Consider the following 22,078-nt stretch of genomic DNA (forward strand, 5'->3'; position numbering starts at 1 on the left):
AAAGAACTGCGGTCCCAGAACCAATCCATGCAGAACACCACTGGTCACCGAGCTCCAGGCTGAATATTTTCCATCTACTACCACCCCTCTGTCTTCTATGAGCCAGCCAATTCTGTATCCAGACAGCCAGATTTCCCTTTATCCGATGCCTCCTTACTTTCTGAATAAGCCTACCATGGGGAACCTTATCAAACAACTTGCTAAAATCCATGTACACCATATCCACTGCTGTACCTTCATTATTATATTTTATCAGATCCTTAAAAAATTCAGTAAGGCTTGTGAGGCAAGACCTGTCCCTCACAAAGCCATCCTGATAATTTCTAATCAAACTATGGTTTTCCAAGTAATCCTGTCTCTCAGAATCCTCTCCAATTATTTGTCCACCACTGACATAAAACTGACTGCTCAGCAATTCCCAGGATTATTTCTAATCCCTTTCTTGAACAAGGGAATAACACTTGTCACCCTAAAATCATCTGACACTACTCCAGTGAACAGTGAGGATGCAAAGATCATTGCCAAAGGTGCAGCAATCTCTTCCCTGATTTCCAGTATGAACCTGGGATATATCCCGTCTGGCCCAGGGGACTGATCTATCCTTTTGTTTTTCAAAATTTCCAGCACATCCACCTGTTCAAGCATATCAGCCTGTTTCACGCTGTCCTCACAAATGTCAAGATCCCTCTCAGTACTGAATACTGAAGCAAAGTATTCATTAAGGACCTCCCCTACCTCCTCCAACTCCGTCCATAAGTTCCATCCACTATCCTTGATCAGCCCTACAGTCACTCTGGCCATCCTGTTATTCCTCACATAAGCATAGAATGCCTTAGGGTTTTCCTTAATCTACCAGCTAAAACGTTTTCATGCTCCCTCCTAGCTGTCCTAAGTCCATTCTTCAGTTCCTTTCTGGCTACCTTATAACCCTCTAAAGCCCTGTCCGACCCTTTCCTCCTCAACCTTAAGTAAGCTTCCTTCTTCCTCTTGACTCCATGTTCCACATCCCTTGTCACCCAAGGCTTTTCACCCTGCCATCCCTTCCTTGCCTCAGTGGAAGAAACCTAGTCAGCACTCACAGCAAGTGCTCCCTCAACAACCTCCACATTTCCGTCGTGTTTCCCTGAGAACATCTGTTCCCAATTTAGGTGCCGCTGTTCCTGCCTAATAGCATTGTAATGCCCCACTCCCCAATTAACTACTTTCCCATATCGTCTGCTGCTATCCCTCTCCATGACTATAGTAAAGGTCAGGGAGTTGTGATCACTAATACTGAAGTGCTCTCCCACTGAGAGATCTGAGACCTGACCTGGTTCATTGCCAAACAACAATCCAATATGGCCTCCCATTTAGTTGGCCTATCTGTATATTGAGTCAGGAATCCTTCCTGGAAATAAAATCTGCTCCATCCTTATTTGAAGTAAGGAGGTTCTAATCAATGTGAGGGAAGTTAAAGTCACCCATGACAACAATCCTGTTACTTCTGCACCTCTCCAAACTCTGCCTCCCAATCTGCTCTTATATATCCCCTGTTGCTATTGGGGGTCTGTAGAAAGCTCCCAGTAAAGTGACTGCTTCTTTCCTGTGATATGACACAGTGTAAACCCCTCTGCTAATTTAAACACGACACACAGAGAAGTTCACCTCACGCCGTAATCTGTTAGATTTTGAGAGGCAAGGACTATCCCAGAGGTCACTATTTAAAGAAAAATTAATAATTTTATTCTTTACGTCCACAGAGAACATTAAAACAACAAATATTTACAACTCCTCTCTCTGAAACCTATCTTCCACCTCCCACTCTACAATATTGGTCTGATAAATTCCCTCTTAAATTTATGGCAAATCAATTTCAAACCCAATTTTCCTCTTTGGATGTCGAATTTTCTCTGCAGATTTCTCTCGGTCGACGTTGATGTTCTGCTGCACAAATTTCTCATAGACAGGTATCTTTCAGAGAGCTACTTGGCTAGCAGTCTGTTTGTTGGTGCTTCTTGCTGTTCTCCCCTTAACTGTTCAAAATGTCTAATTTTATACCCCAAAATATCAGATCATTTCATTGGCTTTATGTCATCCCAAACAGTAACGTTTAAATTCGATTGGATATTGGTTACTGGGGTATAATTTAAACTGGCTAAATTTGAATTTGTTTTTTGTTCCACGGCAATATAAATCCAGCTATTTGTTTCAACCAAATGTTACATTTTTAAATTGTGCAGCACAATTTGTGCTTTCAGTCAGTCCTTGCTAGCTTTCTCCCTCACTTAAAGGTACAGTACACACCTACACCTTCATAACACCTGTTTCTGACTTCCACCCATACTGACTCTGTAGACAAACCCTCCTCGATGACCTCCCTTTCTGTGATACTACCCCAGTTAGCAATGCCACTCCCCCACCTCTTTTACCTCCCTCCCACTTTTGAAAGCCTCCCACTCTTACATGTGAACAGTCTACTCTAATCAACTTTTGAAAGTTCTTGTACCACTAAAATTTCCCTTACTCCAATTAAAAGCTTTAACTCTTATGAAGGGCTTATACTTTTCCGTAACCATTTTGAAACTAACAGAATTATGATCGCAAGACCCAAACTGTTCCCCTTCTTTTACTTTAATCACCTTTTCCGCCTTAATGCCCGAAAGAAGGTCAAATTTTGCTCTTTCTCTAGTCAGAGCATCCACATATTGGTAAAGAAAATTTTCATGAGCATGTTTGACAAATTCTTCACCATTCAAACCTTTCTTGCTGTGGTAACCCCAATCAAAGTTTGGAAAATTAAAATCCCCCATTATTACAACTTTATTACACTTACGTATATCTGAGTTCTCCCTACACATTTGTTTCTCTATTTCCCTCTGACTATTGGGGAGCCTTTAGTACAATCCCATCAAGGTGATCTTTACTTTCTTAGTACTAATTTCGAACGATATATTTTCGTTGGATGATTTTTCAGAAATATCTTCTCTGTATGTATTCTTTAATCAAAAATGCAACTTCCCCTCCTTTCTTGCTTGCTTTCCTATCCTTTCTGCAGCATCTAAAACCCAGAACATTGAGCTGCTAGTCCTGTCTATCTCTCAACCAATTTTTTTATCATAGTTATGAAATCCCAATCCCATGTTCCTAAATATGCCCTGAATTCGTCAGCCTTACCTGTAAAATCCTTGCATTGACATAAACACAATTTACTTCTGCCGAGTTACTACATATTCTGATCCCCCTCTTGCTTTTTTTAATTGATTTGCTGTCTTCACATTCAGAACCTTCCTCATCAATCTTTCTATTTACACTGCTACTTAGAATTCCTCCACCACCCCTCTCTAGCAGTATAAAGTCTACCTTAATGGAACTGGCAAATCTCCCTGCTAAGATATTGGTCCCTTTCCTGTTCAGATTAAACCCATCCTTTTTGCGCAGGTCTTCTCTGTCCCAGAGGAAATTCCAATCCTTGGACTTCTGATTCTGTTTCTGCTTTGCAGCATCTGCAATGTTTTGGTTATTCTCTAGTGTGTTTGCTGCTGACGCTGCTGGCACATGGGGTGGGTGTGAGATTCTCATAGCACAGTAACATGTCCACTGGCTCTGCTGATAAGGACAGGCTATCTGGCTTTATGCCTGTACTTAGCAACAAGGCAAGACAGCAATACTGTAAACATTTAAGCTGTGGCTGAGCTGGTATTGCATAAAAAGGCAAGACAATGAGGAGATGCTGTGAGCATGTAAGTAGACACAAGTTGAGTGAGCACAAAGAACAAGCAAAGAATGCTGAGAGGCACCTGGCAGGTCCGGCATGTGAAATGTCCAGGCAGCAACATTGGGATGAATGCTGTTGGTGCATTTCAGAGTGCAGATTGAAGTGCAGAATCGTATTGTAAGCAGATGGGAGATGTTCCACAATGGGGTTGTGCAGCTCCATAATATAATGAAGAGAATAGTATAACATGTTATACAAGCTTAGAGTGAAGGGCACTGATAATATTGCAGTAATATCAATGAGAATTGCTTTCAGTAATCTTCAGCAGAATTGCTATCCAAACTGAGTTCTGAATCTTTCAACAAAACTGAAGAACACTTTGTTTATAAGTATGTCTCGGCGATGTTCCCCAGAATTAGCCAAATTGCCCATAATTTGCTGTTGAGCTGGATACTATCCAGGGTTCAAAATTGAAATAAATTTCACACCAAACTCACCTGAATTGTAAAGCTGGTTAAATTTCAGACTGTCTGGTCCCGTTCTGGCAATTTTGTGATGTGTCGAAGTTGCTGAAGATTGATGAAGTTGTCTGTAAATCACATCAAATATTTATCCATTTGAACTGCTAGAGGAGTGTTGAAGAAAATCTCTAGAGGCAGACCTTGAGCATTAACCAGTTTATTACATAATGCATCATGGGGAGACCACCGTCTTCAGTGTGGCTCGGCAGAACTCCAAAGTACAGCAGAAAGTTACAAGATTATATAGAAAATAAGACCCAGGCTGAAACATAGGCTGACCATTAATTACAAGGTGTCAGGATGGTCCGAGGAGGTACCGAATCAGAGGTAAGCCCTCAGGATCAGCCCTAAAAGATGCTACACATTCCACAAGTAAACACGACTGAAAGTTTGCACCTAACATGCTGTTTACAGAGATCTGTGACAAATGCAGGACAGATGTCCTTAATTAGAGGAACAGCACACATTGGCAATATATTGAAGAGAGAGAGAAGGTAATTGACAAGAGGAGGCACCTTTGAGCAATGAAGCTACACACGTCAGCAATACATCACGGTGAGAGAGGATCGAAGCTATGTGCAAGACAGCCCCTCACAGCTACATGCCAAATACTAATCTTCAGCACAGTGAGGGTACCTCCAGCAACATGGTTCCTTAACCACGAGGGAAGGTATGGCCCAAAAAATGACTAGTTTTGTCTAGTTATAAATTTGAAGTCTGATTGGTCCTATTCCTAAGAGAGCCCTGAGTCAGAACTAGTTTGACAGAAGCAGAAGTGAGCATCCTGGAATTTGGGATGTTTCACTCCAAGTCCGGGAGGTAGCTGGGTGGAAATGTTGGGACCGAGACAGGATTGAAATGCTATAGTATTCTTCATAACTGCCAGGCAGGTCTGCAAGTGTACTCAGTGACCTTTGAATTAATTTAGATGCACTAGTCTCTTTTTAGTTTTTTGATGCCATGTGACCTTTACAAAAAGCCAAGTCTTCTTTGCCTCACTTCTGTTGTGGGCAAAGTCTTAGAGAGAATTGTAAGGGATAGGATTTATGAACATCTGGATAGGAATAATGTGATCAAGGATAGTCAGCATGGTTTTGTGAAGTGCAGATCGTGCCTCACAAACCTTATTGAATTCTTTGAGAAGGTGACTAAGGAGGTGGACGAGGGTAAAGCGGTAGATGTGGTGTATAGGATTTTAGTAAGGCGTTTGATAAGGTTCCCCATGGTAGGCTACTGCAAAAAATACAGAGGTATGGCATTGAGGATGAGTTGGAGGTTTGGATTAGGAATTGGCTGGCTGGAAGAAGACAGAGGGTAGTAGTTGATGGTAAAGGTTCATCTTGGAGTGCAGTTACTAATGGTGTTCCGCAAGGATCTGTTTTGGGACTATTGCTGTTTGTCATTTTTATAAATGACCTGGAGGAGGGGCTAGAAGGTTGGGTGAGCAAGTTTGCGAATGATACGAAAGTCGGTGGAGTTGTTGACAGTGAGGAAGGATGTGTCAGGTTACAGCGGGATATAGATAAGCTGCAGAGCTGGGCAGAAAGGTGGCAAATGGAGTTCAATGTGGTTAAGTGTGAGGTGATTCATTTTGGTATGAGTAACAAAAAGATGGGGTACTGGGCTAATGGTCAAATACTTGGTAGTGTGGATGAGCAGAGGGATCTTGGTGTCCATGTACACAGATCTCTGAAAGTTGCCACCCAGGTAAATAGTGTGGTGAAGAAGGCATATGGCGTACTGGCTTTTATTGGTAGAGGAATTGAGTTCCGGAGTCCTGAGGTCGTGTTGTAGTTGTATAAGACTCTGGTGCAGCCGCATCTGGAGTATTGTGTGCAGTTTTGGTCGCCATACTATAGGAAGGATGTGGAGGCACTGGAACGGGTGCAGAGGAGGTTTACCAGGATGTTGCCTGGTATGGTAGGAAGATCGTATGAGGAAAGGCTGAGGCACTTGGGGCTGTTTTCATTGGAGAAAAGAAGGTTTAGGGGTGACTTGATAGAGGTGTACAAGATGATTAGGGGTTTAGATAGGGTTGACCATGAGAACCTTTTTCCGCGTATGGAGTCAGCTATTACGAGGGGGCATAGCTTTAAATTAAGGGGTGGTAGGTATAGGACAGATGTTAGGGGTAGATTCTATACTCAGCGAGTCGTGAGTTCATGGAATGCCCTGCCAGTAGCAGTGGTGGACTCTTCCTCTTTATGGGCATTTAAACGGGCATTGGATAGGCATATGGAGGATAGCGGGCTAGTGTAGGTTAGATGGGCTTGGATCAGAGCAACATCGAGGGCCAAAGGGCCTGTACTGCGCTGTATTGTTCTATGTTGTATGTTCTTGTTCCATTTAAAGAATTGGACTTTCATAAATTAAATTTCTCACACCTGTGGTTCATAGCTTTTATTCTGGTCAAGGCCTAATTTTCATTCTCCTAATGTGTTGTCAGTGGAATATTATTATCTTCTGGATAAGGCCACAGCGAAACCTCACTGAACTTAGATTGTCTTGTTCCTTCTAAAGTGGAGACCAAATCCAAACTCCACATGCCTGGGTTATGGCTGCTAACCTGGAGCTTTTTCCTGGGGCTTGTGTTGACTGACTGCTTGAACTTTTCTTAAAATAACAATGCTCTTTAAAGTGATAAATAGTGCAAATTGGTTCAATCAATTCCTTCGAGTATTCAGGTTTACTTTCATTGTTCATCTCTTCTGGACTTCACACCGTAGTGCCCACTGCTGCCAGCATGTGGTATTAGGCACCGACACCTGCCACGGATAATATTTTGCAATAAGCCTGATGTGTGTGTGTACCAACCACTTGTGACTTGTGGTTGCGATATAATGTTGCCACCAATCCTACTTCCTATCCTGATCCAAAACATTGTTCATGGTACAGGATGGGACACAAATAAGTTTCAGCAGAAGAGGCCCTTATCAGAGATAAGAAGATATAGTTTGTTACATCATAATATCTATGTACAGGCTACATTAACTTGGAGGCCGACTAACTATTATGCATAAGATATAGAGAAGACAATTGTGCTTCCTCATTATTCTTTTTAAAGGCTTGTCCATCATTGAGGTTAAACTGACTGGTGGTTGATAGGTATATCTTTGTACCCATTTTGAATGAGGATGGCACATTTGTAACTCTGTTTTTTGATGGCACCATGTTGATGAATTTAACGAGGATTGAAAATTTCCATCCTATTTCCCTTAATCTCCTTAGATGTGTCCATTAAGAGAATAAATCTGTAATGGATAATGCTCGAGTAAATCTTGATTGTCTTTTTGCAGAGTGAAACATTATGACTGTATTCACCAAATGTCTCTTAAAATGGGCTCAAGAGAAACTCCAGTTAATGCCTACTACCTGCGTACAGCTTTTCTGGTTTGCAAAATGTAATTAATGGGATGCCACGGGATTGCATCCTCGGTCACCAACTGTTGACAATGTATATTGGTGACTTGGATGTGAGGATAGAAGGCACTATAGCCGAATTTGCAGATAGCACTAAAATAGATGGGAAAAGTAAACTGCAATGAAGAAATAAGAAACTTACAAATAGATATGAATAGGTGAGATGAATGGGCAGATGAAGTTTGACATGGCTAAGTGTGAGGTTATTAATTTTGCTCGAAGGATTAGAAATGCAACTTGTTACCCTAATAGAGAGAAACTTCAGAGAGCATCACTGCAGAAGGATCTGGGTGACATGGTGCATGAATTGCAGAAAACTAAAATGCAGGTAAAATAGATAATGAGGAAGGCAAATGGAATTTTGACTTTTATTACATTTATAGATTGTAAAAGTAGGGACATGATACTGCAAGGCATTTCATGAACTGTACAAGGCATTAGTGAGACCACACACAAAGTATTGTGTGGAGTTTTGGTCCCCTTACTTGGGGAGGGATGCAGTTGCATTAGATGAAGTTCAGAGCAGTTGCATTAGATTTATTCCAGAGATGGTGGGTTTGAGAGAGAGGGACAGAGACAGAGTTGAAGTTAAGTTTCTGACCCTTTAGCACCTGAGAAGCAAATGAAGAACAAAACCATTTTGAGTCCATGCCTTTTCTTAAAAATTGGTATAATTCCTGTCTCCACATATCTGATCACACCCCTTTAAACACACATACGATACAACGTTAGCACCATATTCACTACAAATGAAGAGCAGAGACATGGAAAGGGAAAGTGACTCATTGGTTTATTTGTATTCAGTGAGTACGACCTCATTCCTCTTCACATTCAATACGTTCAGTTAAGATTTTAAAATGTGATGCTACCAGAATATCCAGGAATTGATGATTATCAGCTTTAATAATTATTTCTTCCTGTAGATAGTCACAATGCCATCGGCATACTCTTCTGCCAGCCCAGTCGGAAGCATGTCCCTCTGCCACTTCTCCACATAGCGTTCAACAACATTCTCCCATAGCCCCTTGTTCACCAGTTCTTGGATTGAAGTGAGCAGGTTACGTCTGTGATCACTCTCCTCAGCTCTCAGTGTGAAGCAGATAAAACCATCTGTGAGAGAGATGAACATGCCAGAGAGCTACATGTGTAACAAACATTGGTAAGTTAAAAATCACACAACACCTGCACCTCCAGCTTTTTAACTTTGTGATTTTTAACTTTGTCCACCCCAGTCCCACACCGGCACCGACAAGTCTTGGTATGACAAGCAATTCTCCTCAAGAATGCAGTTATACTGCACGATCAGCTCACAGTGTAGCAGGCTTAGGATATGAGAACAGCTGGTAGCACTTGATCATTTGTTCACAGTTCACAAACAATGTTTTTATTCTCTCATGGGACCTGGGCATCACTGGCTGGGCCCAGCATTTATTGCCCGTCCCAAGTTGCTCTTGGGAAGGTGGTGGGGAGCTGCTTTCTTGAACCGCTGCAGTCCGCCAGCTGTGGGTTGACCCACAATGCCACTGGAGAGAGAATTCCAGAATTTTGACCCAGCAACAATGAAGGAACGGTGATACATTTTGGGGTCAGGCTGGTGAGTGGCTTGGAGGGGGACTTGCGCATACTGGTGTTTCCATGTAACTGCTGCTCTTGGCTATCTAAATGGAAGTGATCATGGGCTTTGAATGTCCTGTGAAAGGATCTTTGGTGAATTTCTGCAATGCTTCTTGGGGATAGTACATACTGTGCACCCAGATAAGCATTGGCAATCTCGTATTATCCCTCATTGGCAACATAATGGCTACTTTTTGCTCCTGGCACAAAGTTGGCATGGTAGGTACTCCCTCACTTTCTCCTAGGTACCCCTTAGCACATGCAATCCTATTCTCTCACTCTAGTCATTGTTTAGTTGCCAGGCTGCATGGTTAACCTGTCCTTAGCTCCATCCTGCTCTAAGTCACTGCTTCTCAATCCCAATGCCCACTTGTTGTTGTCCATTGGGGAACATCACATATAGGAAAGCAAGCAGAGAGTTCCAAAGATCGGCTTTAATTGAGGCTGAAGTTCACTCCACAACATGAACCAAATGCTGGTAATTTGACCAATAACTCTGTCACATTCTGGATGGTCTGCTGTACCCTGCTCTCATTGACTGGAACCAGGTGTCAGTCAGCTCGTATCAGTTTGAAGCACCCAATGCTGCTGAGCTCTGTCATGGACAAAGAGAGTTTCCTCTAGATCAGTCCCCTCCCACTTTCTCCTTCTCCTCCTCTGCTTCCTCTCCCTCCTGTTTGGAAGAATGCTCCCATACTGTCACTTCCTCAGCATCTTTCATATTGCTTTGTTGCCTGTTCCAGGGCACAGCACACTCAGTCAATGTGACAAACTCTGTCTGGATGATACTGGACAGACACCCAGACCAGTCCAAGCAGCAGAGCCACATCTTCAGCAGCCCTATTGTCTGCTCCACTATGGCCCTGTTTGAAGCATAGGCAGCATTGTATCTGCATCATTTGGGGGTTACACAGCAGTGGCAACATCCACAACTAAAAATCACTCAACAACAGGTTATAGTCCAACAGGTTTATTTTGAAGTACTAGCTTTCAGACCACTGCTCTTCATTAGGTAAATCGTAGGGCAGGATCATAAGATGCGGAATTTATAGTATCCTGCCCCACTAGTTACCCGATGAAGGATCAGCGCTCTGAAAGATAGTACTTCCAAATAAACCTATTGGACTATAACCTGGTGTTGTGTGATTTTTAACTTCATCCACCCAAGACCAACACTGGCACCTCCACATCATAACATCCATAGTGACAGTAGGTGGTCCTTGTCATCCAGTAACTTGCCTTGCAAGGCCCCTGGACCCTCAAAAGCACCAGGTACACAAGAGTGTTCCAGAATGGAGGAATGGTGGCATCTGCCAGTGTAGTGGGCACACACCTCCAGGAAGTGATAGTGATGATCACAGATCACTTCAACATGAATGGAACAGAAGCCCTTCTTGCTGTTGAATTCCACAGCATTATGTTACTGTCCTCTCAGTGCCATGTGTGTGAAGTCGATGATACCCAGTACCTGGGGGAAGCCAGTTATGTTTCTGAACCCTATTGCCCGGCTGCAACACTAATCCCATCATGATAGATCGAAATGAACTGATATGATCTTGTACAGATGTTATCAGTAATTGTCCTGATGTATTTGTTGGTGCATTACTGAGAGATCCTACGCAGCTCACTATCACTCCCTAGAGGGAGCCAGTCACACAGACATTCAAAGCAGCTGTCCCCTTCACAATCACCAGGAGAGTATGGCCTATCCCTCTTGCAGGTCTCTCTCCAGCATCTGGCACAGTTCCATCACAGTGTCATCGGATGCACAGAACCTGCGTGACACTGCAACTCACTCATTCCCAGAAATAGAGTCAGGGACGAGCAACACTGGGCCTCTTGCAGATCCCAAGCACCCTGGGGACGCTACAGCAGCAATCTCTCCCTGATGTGCGTGCACAGTGAGGCCTGCTGGTGTTGCTGGGCTTGCTGTCAGCTCTGGCCCTCCTGGGTCTGCCTTCACCTCCTAAGGAAGGCAAGCGCAGCATCTCCCAGTGGCTAGGTGCAGGATTCTTGATGGAAATGACTGAGATTGGGAATGTAATTAGTAATTGCTAATTAGTAAACAGGTTCTTAGCTCTGAGAAGAGTCAGTGGTGGCGTACCCTGCAGATGAGGCTGAGCACACTCTTCCACACAGTGAGACATGCTGTGCTCTAATAACAAGGAACACGCCTCTATTATTCATTCAACATCTGCTTCAATGTGAAACAGTGACCATGCAAATGGCAGAATTTAACATTCTGGTTGAGAGGGAGAAACTTGGCTCAGAAGCAATTGCAATAAATTTATTTCTGGGTAATGACAAAGGAATGTGGGCAGAGCCAACTGAAGTAGGTTGGGAAGGGTTTAGCAACAAAAATGGTTGAGGGACAATGGAAGACAATTTACGAAAATAATTCATGGCTTACATCAAAGGCAGGAAAAATTGAGTAAACCAACCATGGTTAACCAGGGGAGTAAAGGATAACATCAAATTTAAAGAAATACATATGCTGTGGCAAACATTAGCCAGAGGATTGGGGAATTTTGAATTAACAACAAAAGGGAACCATAAAACAATAAAGAGAGGGAGGATAAACTTTGAGTGTGAATAGTATAGCTGCCATTGTCTAGAGCTGCTCTATCCATAGAGAGACAGAGACAATTGGTTGTGTTTCAACCTGAGGGCCAGTATATTTTGGGTGAGGGGAGTTTGAGAAGGAGAATTCTTCATGGTAACATGAGCCAGGATAGGTATTGAGCCGAAGCTGTTGGCATCACTCACCAGCCATCCAGCCAACTGAGCTCACCAACCTCCACTTTGACAGTAAACCTGCTAGTAAATCAAGATTGAATGAAAAATATCTTTAAATGTATAAAAAGGAAGAGAACTGGATGATAAACCTCTTAGAGAATGAGACAGAGGAAATAACAATGGGGAACTGGGAAATGGCAGAGGAGTTGAAGAAATACTTCATATCAGTCTTCACAGTAGAAGACAGTATTAACATTCTAAAGTTATTAAATATTCAAAGGGCAAAAAGAAGGAGAGGAAGTAAATCAAACAACTATCACTAGAGAAAAACTTTTCAGAAACTAATGGGGCTAAAGACTGAGAAGTTCCCAAGACTAATAGGGTGTATCCTAGGATATTAAGGGAAGTAGCTAGGAAGACCATGGATACATTGGTAGTAACCTTTCAGGAAACCTAGATTCTAGAGAGAAAACCAAGAAGATTGAAAAGCTGCCAATTGTGGCACTTTTATTATCTGAAAAGGGAAGTAGACAAAAAACAAGTAACTGCCAGCCATTTAACTTAATGCCTGTCATTGGGAAAATACTGGCATTTACTATAAAGCATCTATGGAATAGCAAAGCATTTAGAAATGCATAATATGATCAAGCCAAGTCTGCATTGCTTCACAAAGTGGAGAGCGTGCCTGAAAAATTTACTAAAACCCTTTGAGAAGGTAATTGCAGTGATTGTATTGAGGTCAGCCAGCTGGATCTCATAGAATATGAGTTCCCTGATTGGGGTTGACAGATAAAAAGAGGAATGTCAAAGGTTCTGGAACTTTGACAGCTGACTCTGAATAAGGTAAGAACTCTCCATGTGTAAATAAAGGTGAACTTGGTGACGGGATATTGGCCTTCAGTGGCAAATGGAGTAAAGCACATCTCTTAAAAAAAACTTGCATCTGTTGCCTTGGAGTCAAGGTAAGCATTTCTTACATCATGCCTTTATTTCGAAAGCTTGACTTGTTCGATTTTGCTGTCAAAGACTATGCTCAGTATGTGGAAAGAATGCACTCTTTTTTTCTAGGCAAACGACATTGTGGCAGATGAAAAGCAATGAGAAATCCTCCTGATAGCACGTGGAGCCACTGCTCATTCAGTTATTATGAGCCTAACTTTCCCCGAACCACCATATATTAAAACCTTTCAAGAATTGACAAGTGTATTTAAGAAATATTACAACCCCAACCCTCCTCTAATTCTGAGACATTATTATTTTTACTCAGCAATTCAAGAACCAGGGCAATCCGTTTCTGTACTTTTGACCAGGTTAAGAAGACAGGCAGAAGCATGTGACTTCAGTTTAACCCTCAATGAGATGCTAAGAGATTGCTTGGTATGTGGGATTAATATGTAACCATGCAAAAATGCCGATTAGCTGAAGCCCAACTGGACTTCAAACAGGCGCTACAATTGGCTTTATCATTGGCAAGTGGAGCATGTAAGTTGCAGGGTATTCCGCTCGAAGTGGACACTTTGCCAGGCTGGCTGAGGGGGACACCACTTGAGTGAAGACAATTGCATGGCCTCACTCAGGAATATCCTGATCAGAGTGACTCTAGACTTCCCCACAGCAAAACCCCAAAGCAAAGCAAGCTGCGGCCAAACAGTTAAAACTTTCTTCAGCGTCAGGGCCAGCAAGCCATTGTAGTTGCTGCTGGCATGCGGAATTGAGGCAGCTGAACAGTCCCACTAGACCTAAATTGAGTAATATAACTCACAGTGGGGTATCCAGGAAAGTGTACACCCTGGAAAGTTTACCTACAAAAGGTTTGGAGCAGTTACATTGCTTAGCTGCATCCACATCTGAATCAATTAAAGTAAACATCTGGTTAAATGACCATCCAGTTCTAATGGAGGTTGATGCTGGTACTGCTATTTCAATGATCATGGAACCAGTCTTTAACAAAATTTGCTCTGGACTACAGCCCTTAAGTTTGCGCAAGACTTCAGCTAGGCTGAGAACCTATACCCTGGAACCTTTACAGAATAAGGACACAATTTTGGTTCCTGTCTCTTATGAAAAGCAGCTGGTTCAATGACCACTGATTGGAGTAAAAGGCTCGGGCCCAAGCTTGATGGGGTGAAAGTGATTGCGAGAGATTCATCTAGATTGGTTCAACATTTTTAATTTGGAAAATGGCTGCCTGACAGCCTTACTAAATACCTAGACGATTTTCAGCAAGGACTAAGGGCTATTAGAGGAGCCAAGGCCACCTTGTTTATTGACCAGGAAGCAATTCCATGATTCTGTAAAGCCTACCTCGTGCCATTGGCCTTATGGGAAAAAGTAGAAGCAGAAATCAGAAGGGTGGTCAATGAAGGAATCATCAAACCAGTCCAGTTTGGGGAATTGGCAACACCAGTCATACTGATTGTGAGACCCAATGGGTTGGTTCATCTTTATGGGCCTTTTAGACAAATGGTAAACCACTCTTCAGAGCTGGATAACTGCCCAGTCCCTCATAACGCAGTATGTAGAGTGTCCAACCAGAGGGGAGGCCATATTGGATTTGGTACTTGGTAATGAACCGGGACAAGTGGTGGGCTTGTTAGTGGGTGAACATTTTGGTGATGGTGACCACAATTCTGTGACTTTCACCTTGGTTATGGAGAGAGATAGGTGCGCACAACAAGGTAGATTTTACAATTGGGGGAAGGGAAATTACGATGCTGTAAGACAGGATTTGAGGAGCATACGTTGGGAGCATAGGCTGACAGGGAAGGATGTGGTGGAAATGTGGAACTTTTTCAAGGAGCAGATACGACGTGTCCTTGATATGTATGTACCTATCAGGCAGGAAAGAAATGGTCGTGTGAGGGAGCCTTGGTTGACGAGGGAGGTTGAATGTCTAGTAAAGAGGAAGAAGGAGGCTTACATAAGGTTGAGGAAACAGGGTTCAGACAGAGCAGTGGAGGGATACAGGATAGTCAGAAGGGACCTGAAGAAAGGGATTAGGAGAGCTAAGAGAGGGCATGAAAAATCCTTGGTGGATAGGATCAAGGATAACCCCAAGGCATTTTATGCGTATGTGAGAAACCTGAGAATGACGAGAACGAGGGTAGGTCCGATCAAGGACAGTAGTGGGAGACTGTGTATTGAGTTGGAAGAGATAGGAGAGGTCTTGAACAAGTACTTCTCTTCAGTATTTACGAACGAGAGGGACCGTATTGTTGAAGAGGAGAGTGTGAAACGGACTGTTAAGCTAGAAGAGATACCTGTTAGGAAGGAAGATGTGTTGGACATTTTGAACAACTTGAGGATAGACAAGTCCCCTGGGCCTGACGGGATATATCCTAGGGTTATGTGGGAAGCAAGAGAGGAAATTGCAGTACCGTTGGCAATGATCTTCTCGTCTTCACTGGCAACGGGGGTGGTTCCAGGGGACTGGAGAGTAGCAAATGTTGTGCCCCTGTTCAAAAAAGGGAATAGGGATAACCCTGGGAATTACAGGCCAGTTAGTCTTACTTCTGTGGTTGGCAAAGTAATGGAAAGGGTACTGAGGGATAGGATTTATGAGTATCTGGAAAGACACTGCTTGATTGGGGACAGCCAGCACGGATTTGTGAAGGGTAGGTCTTGCCTTACAAGTCTTATTGAATTCTTCGAGGAGGTGACCAAGCATGTGGATGAGGGTAGAGCAGTGGATGTAGTGTACATGGATTTTAGTAAGGCATTTGATAAGGTTCCCCATGGTAGGCTTATGCGGAAAGTCAGGAGGCATGGGTTAGAGGGAAATTTGGCCAATTGGATAGAAAACTGGCTAACCGGTCGAAGGCAGAGAGTGGTGGTAGATGGTAAATATTCAGCCTGGAGCCCAGTTACAAGTGGAGTTCCGCAGGGTTCAGTTCTGGGTCCTCTGCTGTTTGTAATTTTTATTAATGACTTAGATGAGGGAGTCGAAGGGTGGGTCAGTAAATTTGCAGATGATACGAAGATAGGTGGAGTTGTGGACAGTGAGGAGGGCTGTTGTCGGCTGCAGAGGGACTTAGATATGATGCAGAGCTGGGCTGAGGAGTGGCAGATGGAGTTCAACCCTGCCAAGTGTGAGGTTGTCCATTTTGGAAGAACAAATAAGAATGCGGAATACAGGGTTAATGGTAGGGTTCTTAGTCAGGTGGAGGAACAGAGGGATCTTGGGGTCTATGTACATAGATCTTTGAAGGTTGCCACTCAGGTGGATAGAGTTTGTAAGAAGGCCTATGGAGTATTATCGTTCATTAGCAGAGGGATTGAATTCAAGAGTCGTGAAGTGATGTTGCAGCTGTACAGGACTTTGGTTAGGCCACAGTTGGAGTACTGTGTGCAGTTCTGGTCGCCTCACTTTAGGAAAGATGTGGAAGCTTTGGAGAGGGTGCAGAGAAGATTTACCAGGATGTTGCCTGGAATGGAGAGTAGGTCGTACGAGGATAGGTTGAGAGTTCTCGGCCTTTTCTCGTTGGAACGGCGAAGGATGAGGGGTGACTTGATAGAGGTTTATAAGATGATCAGAGGAATAGATAGAGTAGACAGTCAGAAACTTTTTCCCCGGGTACAACAGAGTGTTACAAGGGGACATAAATTTAAGGTGAAGGGTGGAAGGTATAGGGGAGATATCAGGGGTGGGTTCTTTACCCAGAGAGTAGTGGGGGCATGGAATGCGCTGCCCGTGGGAGTGGTAGAGTCAGAATCATTGGCGACCTTTAAGCGGCATTTGGATAGGTACATGGATGGGTGCTTAATCTAGGTTAGAAGTTCGGCACAACATCGTGGGCTGAAGGGCCTGTTCTGTGCTGTATTGTTCTATGTTCTATGTTCTATGTTCTATATAGAGGATTTATATGCAAAACTGGTGGGAGAAAGGGGTGGGGGAGGTGCTGTACTGCACAAAGCTGGATATGAGCCACGCTTACTTGCAATTGCGTTTACACGAGGATTCGCAGAAGTATGCTACACTTAATACCCATAAGGGTTTGTATCAGTATACAAGACTGTTGCTTGGAGTATCACCAGCTTGTTCACTTTTTCAGGGACAGTGGAGACCAGTTTGCAGGTTGCCATCTACCTTAGGTCACCATTTACCAGGGAAATCTAATTAGGAACAGTTAAAGATCTTGGACATGGTCCTAAGGTGTTTTTCCAAAATGGGTATGCATCTTTGAAGGGCACAATGTGTGTTTCAGGCAGGCCAAATGACCCACTTGCACTACAGAGTTGACAAGACTAGGTTATTCTCTTTGCAAGATAAAGTGAGGGCGATCAAAGGTGTCCAAGGCTCCCACATCTGTCCAGGAGCTGAGGTTATTTCATGGCCTGGTAAATTGTTACAGGAAGTTCATACATAATCTTTTTCCATCGTAGTACCTTTGCATCAACCCCTGGAAAAGGGTCAGCCTTGCAAATGGTCGTATAGTCAAGCCCTCACTTTCAGTGAAGGAAAGAAACATGTATCTTCCTCTCAGGTGTTGGCACGCTATGTTCCCATAAAAGATCTGGTACTGACGTGCGATGTCTCCCCATACGGTATCGGGGTGGTACGAGCTCATATGTGGGCCAATGGAGAGGAACTACCGATAGTGTATGCATGCAGAACCTTGGCTAATGCAGAGTGCAAATAAGCCCAGATAGAGAAGAAATAATTGCCAGTCACATCTGGAGTCAGGAATTTCTTTACGGACAAAAATTTGTGATAATTACAGACCATGAACTGATCAAAGCTGCGGGCCAAATTCAGCAGTGGGCTCTAAGAGTAAGTGCTTATAATTACAAATTGGAACACCGTTTGGAAGGCCAAGTAATGAATGCAGATGCATCGAACTACCTTCTGATAGCAGATATACAACCAGCAGTCTTCCCAATAGAAGAGTTTGTAATGGCATTGCATTTTCTGGACACGCTCCCTGTCACAGCAGACTTTGGACGCAGAAAGATCGAGTCCTTTCAAAACTGAAACAGCTGATGGTGATGGGGGAATCCAAAGGGCCATCACAACCAGAACTGAAACCTTTTTGGATCCGGGGAGACCAGCTCACGGCATATTATTATGGGGACCAAGAATGATAGTCCCGAGCAAAGGTCGCTGCCAGATATTGGCTGAAGAGGGCCATCCGGGGGTCTCCAAAATGACAATGTTGGTGAGATGTTATGTCTAGTGGCCAGGCTTGGACACAGATATTGCCACGTTGGTGGGGCAGTGCGCAAAATGCCAACAAGGACAAGAATTACCACGAGCAGCATCCTCCCATATCCATGGGAATGGCTGGGTAAACTTGGACTCTGAGACTCTGGACTCCAGTTCTAAGGAAGGGTTATTCAACTCAAAACATTCAGTCTCCTTTCTCTCCACAGATGCTGTCAGATCTGCTGAGCTTTTCCAGCAATTTTTGTTTCTGTTTCTGATTTACAACATCCACAGTTCTTTCAGCTTTAAACCCTTGTTTCATTGCCACTGTGCAGATCCTTTCATGGGCTCAATGATCTTAGCCATTGTAGATGCTCACTCAAAGTGGTTGGACATGCATAGAGTCCATTTGTCAAACATGGGGATGACAATAGAAAAACTGCTTGCACCTTTTGCATTACACAGAGTTCCAGATGTGTTGGTCACAGATAACAGTCCATTGTTTACCAGCAAGGAATTTGGGTATTTCCTAAAGTCAAATAGGATTTGACATATAAGAACAGTTCCATACCATCTATCATCCAATGGCCTGGTAGAAAGATCGGTGCAAATGTTAAAGGCTGGATTGAAGAAGTAGCCTACAGCCTTGCTAAATACCAAAGTGTCATAGTTCTTGTTTCATTATAGGACCACCCCATATGCAACTACAGGGATAATGCCAGCAGAGTTGCTCACAGCTAGAAGACTCCATGCCACATTAAATCTGATCCTTCCAGACCCAGGAGCGGGATGGTGAGAGGGGGAGGTGAGGGTGAAACAGTATCAGGAGCACCAGTGCGGGACAGAAGACTCCCCCAAGTGAGTGAGACAGTTTGATACAGGGGAAGATGTTTGGTGTAAGAATCATGGAAATAGCATTGCATGGGGAAGAAACATGGTCGACATGAGGTCAGGACCAGTGATGTATAACGTTCTGTAGGTGAGGTGGTCCTGAACAAGAACATGGACCATTTCAAAGTCACAAATTTGCAAATGGTGTGGGATCAAAATGTGCCCTGTCACTTGGAAAAGTCAGAAAGGCTGCTGGAACCTGTGGGTCCACCCACTCAGTCAAGCCTTGATGAGTCCTCTGAATCGGAGATGGACATGATGAATATAGCCACCATGATGCCTTCGCCATTTGAAGAAGTGAATTTCTAACAAGGTGTTCCGGGGACAAGAGGCAAGCTCCCTTGCATTGAATGTGACCCCTATCAGATGCCAAGCTGGAGGAACCTTTCCCATTGCCAAAATGCCCCATGAGGCTGTCTAAGAAAAAGGCAAAAGTGAGGACAGATGCTGGAAATCAGAATCCAAATTAGAATGGTGCTGGAAAAGCACAGCAGGGCAGACAGTATCCGAGGAGCAGGAAAATCAACGCTTTGGGCAAAAGCCCTTCATCAGACCTGCTGTGCTTTTCTAGCACCACTCTAATCTAGACTCTGTCTAAGAAAAAGGACCAACCTATGTCCATGGACTGGGAGAGAGAGGGATCTAGTGATTGTAATGAGGTCAGCCAGCTGGACCTCAAAGAATATGAGTTCCATGATTGGGGCTTTTAATCTTTTTGCTCGTGTCATTGCAGTTCTCTGATAATATGCGATTCCACTGACTGCTGCTGCCGGCCCGACAGGACTAACTGCTGCCCATTCCCTTGACTGTGTTTGGACATATCAACTGATTGTGACCAGCCCAAGAAAATGACTGACCGTGATCAAGCCCCTGGACTGTGTGTGGACTGTCCCTGTGACTCATGTTACAAGATCACCCTGTAACTAACAGCAATCCCATCCCTATCCTGCTCCCCCCTTGACTGGACTGGGGACTAGCTGACACAATACTTTCCAACACAGAGCCATAGAGATGTACAGCATGGAAACAGACCCTTCAGTCCAAGTAGTCCATGCTGACCAGATATCCCAACCTAATCTAGTCCCATTTGCCAGCAATTGGCCCATATCAATCTAAACCCTTCCTATTCATATACCCATGCAGAGGCCTTGTCAACGTTGTCATTATACCAGCCTCCACCACTTCCTCTGGCGGCTCAGTCTATACACGCACCACCCTCTGCATGAAAACGTTGCGTCGTAGTTCGCTTTTAAATCTTTCGCCTCTCACCCTAAACGTATGCCCTCTGGTTTTGGATTCCCCCACCCCAGAGAAAAGACCTTATCTATTTACCTTATCCATGTCCCTCACAAATTTATAAACCTCTATAAGGTTTATAAAATCTTATAAAACCTCAGCCTCCGATGCTCCAGGGAAAACAGCCCCAGCCTATTCAGTCTCTCCCTGTAGCTCAAACCCTCCAAGCCGGCAACATCCTTGTAAATCTTTTCTGAAACCTTTCAAGTTTCACAACATCCTTCCTATAGCAGGGAGGCCAGAATTGCATGCAGTATTCTGAAAGTGGCCTAACCAATGTCCTGTACATGGTCAAAGCTAGGCAGGGATGCTGTGAGCAGGTAGGTAGGTGCTGAGTGAGTGAGTGTGAACAGAGCAATCAAGCAGCCCTGAGATGTAGTCCAGTGCAATCTTAGAGTAGATGTCCCTGTGTTCAGGGTCCTGGCAGCAGCTTTTTGGTGCTAGTTGCTCTCTTAAGTGTCCAGCAAGCGGATCAGAGAGGAGCCTTAAGGATGCTGAGGGGTTGGCAATTTTCTTTCAGATGCCAATGTCCATGAATGAGGGTGGGTGCATTGTTAGTGCCCTTGGGCTTTATCCTGAGATGTTATTGTCTGGTGACCAACATGGAGACTCTTTGAGACCAGTGGCAGGTTGGCAGGTAACTGATAGGATTCCAATCCTGATTTGCTCATGATGAATGGAATGAAAGGAGACTACATTTCAATGATGCAAAATATGGAGTAAATATGGTGGTTAACAAGCCATTAACCCATTTAATAGTAATCCCAGAATCTCTCCTTAACACCCATGACTCAGTTAAAAGATGCAGTAAGTTCTTCCTGATGTTGAAAAATGCATCACTGAACTTCTCATGGGATTCTGCCGCCATGTTTCTCACCATAGTCCATATTGCTCAGACCCCTATAAGGATCTGTCCCCTCTTCCTTTTTAAGGAGTTACTATTGAGAATTATACCTGCCCCCGAATTTTTCACATTGTAGCAGCCATCTTGTTTAGGTGGTACTTCCTGTGGGATCCCACAAATCTGGACCGATTGGTCGAATAGTGATGGACCTTTCTGCTCACCTGATTTGGTGACCCTCAGCATTTCTGGAAGGATTTCCCAGGGCAGGTGTTGTTGAGCCAGTCCACCGACAATCATCACTAAATCATAGGAATCTACAATAATTCAATCAACAAAGAGTCTGATTAGACTCTGCACAGGCAAATCAAACAAACTGAGAGAAAAACCTTAAAGAAAAATGAGTGGAGTTCCCTTTAAACCCAGTCAGTCAGATTGAACATCCCTTTCTTTCACCAGTGGAGAAACTCACCAAAGATCATTGAAATATTTGGACACAAGCTCCTCAAATGAGCCAAATCTCAGAATGGTGATTGACAGAACAATGGACCCTTTTCCATGGGTTCAATGAGCGCCACTTAGATAAGGGAGATGCGGATGCTTACCTGGTTGTGCAGGCAGTGGGTTATCTGCTGTTACCATGTGATGTGTCAGTCTCTGATACAGACCTTTCGATTCAGCTATTTTCAACATTTGTTTGCTGCCTTCTATCCCATGGAAATGTTTAAATCCCAGCTTCTGCAACTGAAGAAAACACTTTTTTCACATTAGTTGTTGTCTAGCAAGCTGCTAAAATAGTCTACAGGAATTGCCTCTTGAGGATTTTAACAAGATTCATGTTAAAATGCCATACAATTTGAGGCTCTCTGGTGTGTTTAGGAGCAGGATTTTAATCAACTGTACTGAGCTAAAAGCAGATTTGT

At 43.6% G+C, this 22,078-nt stretch overlaps 1 protein-coding gene across 5 annotated transcripts in view; it reads right to left on the reverse strand.

Moving 5' to 3' along the window:
* Positions 1 to 8,408: 8,408 nt before the first annotated feature.
* LOC140467087 (methyltransferase-like protein 27) overlaps positions 8,409 to 22,078 on the reverse strand; it is an 80,311-nt gene continuing 66,641 nt past the window's right edge. For 4 of the 5 annotated variants that reach the window (XM_072563148.1, XM_072563146.1, XM_072563147.1 and 1 more), the window contains 3 exons: positions 21,761 to 21,899; positions 21,380 to 21,472; positions 8,409 to 8,745 (listed from right to left, as the gene is read on the reverse strand). In XM_072563148.1, the coding sequence (XP_072419249.1) occupies positions 8,543 to 8,745; positions 21,380 to 21,472; positions 21,761 to 21,899 (435 nt within the window). In that variant the 3' untranslated portion in view covers positions 8,409 to 8,542. The remainder of the gene's footprint in view (positions 8,746 to 21,379; positions 21,473 to 21,760; positions 21,900 to 22,078) is intronic. The other variant, XM_072563149.1, reaches the window with a different exon arrangement.

The sequence above is a fragment of the Chiloscyllium punctatum genome, chromosome 45 (genome assembly GCF_047496795.1).
Source record: "Chiloscyllium punctatum isolate Juve2018m chromosome 45, sChiPun1.3, whole genome shotgun sequence".
Taxonomy (NCBI): domain Eukaryota; kingdom Metazoa; phylum Chordata; class Chondrichthyes; order Orectolobiformes; family Hemiscylliidae; genus Chiloscyllium; species Chiloscyllium punctatum.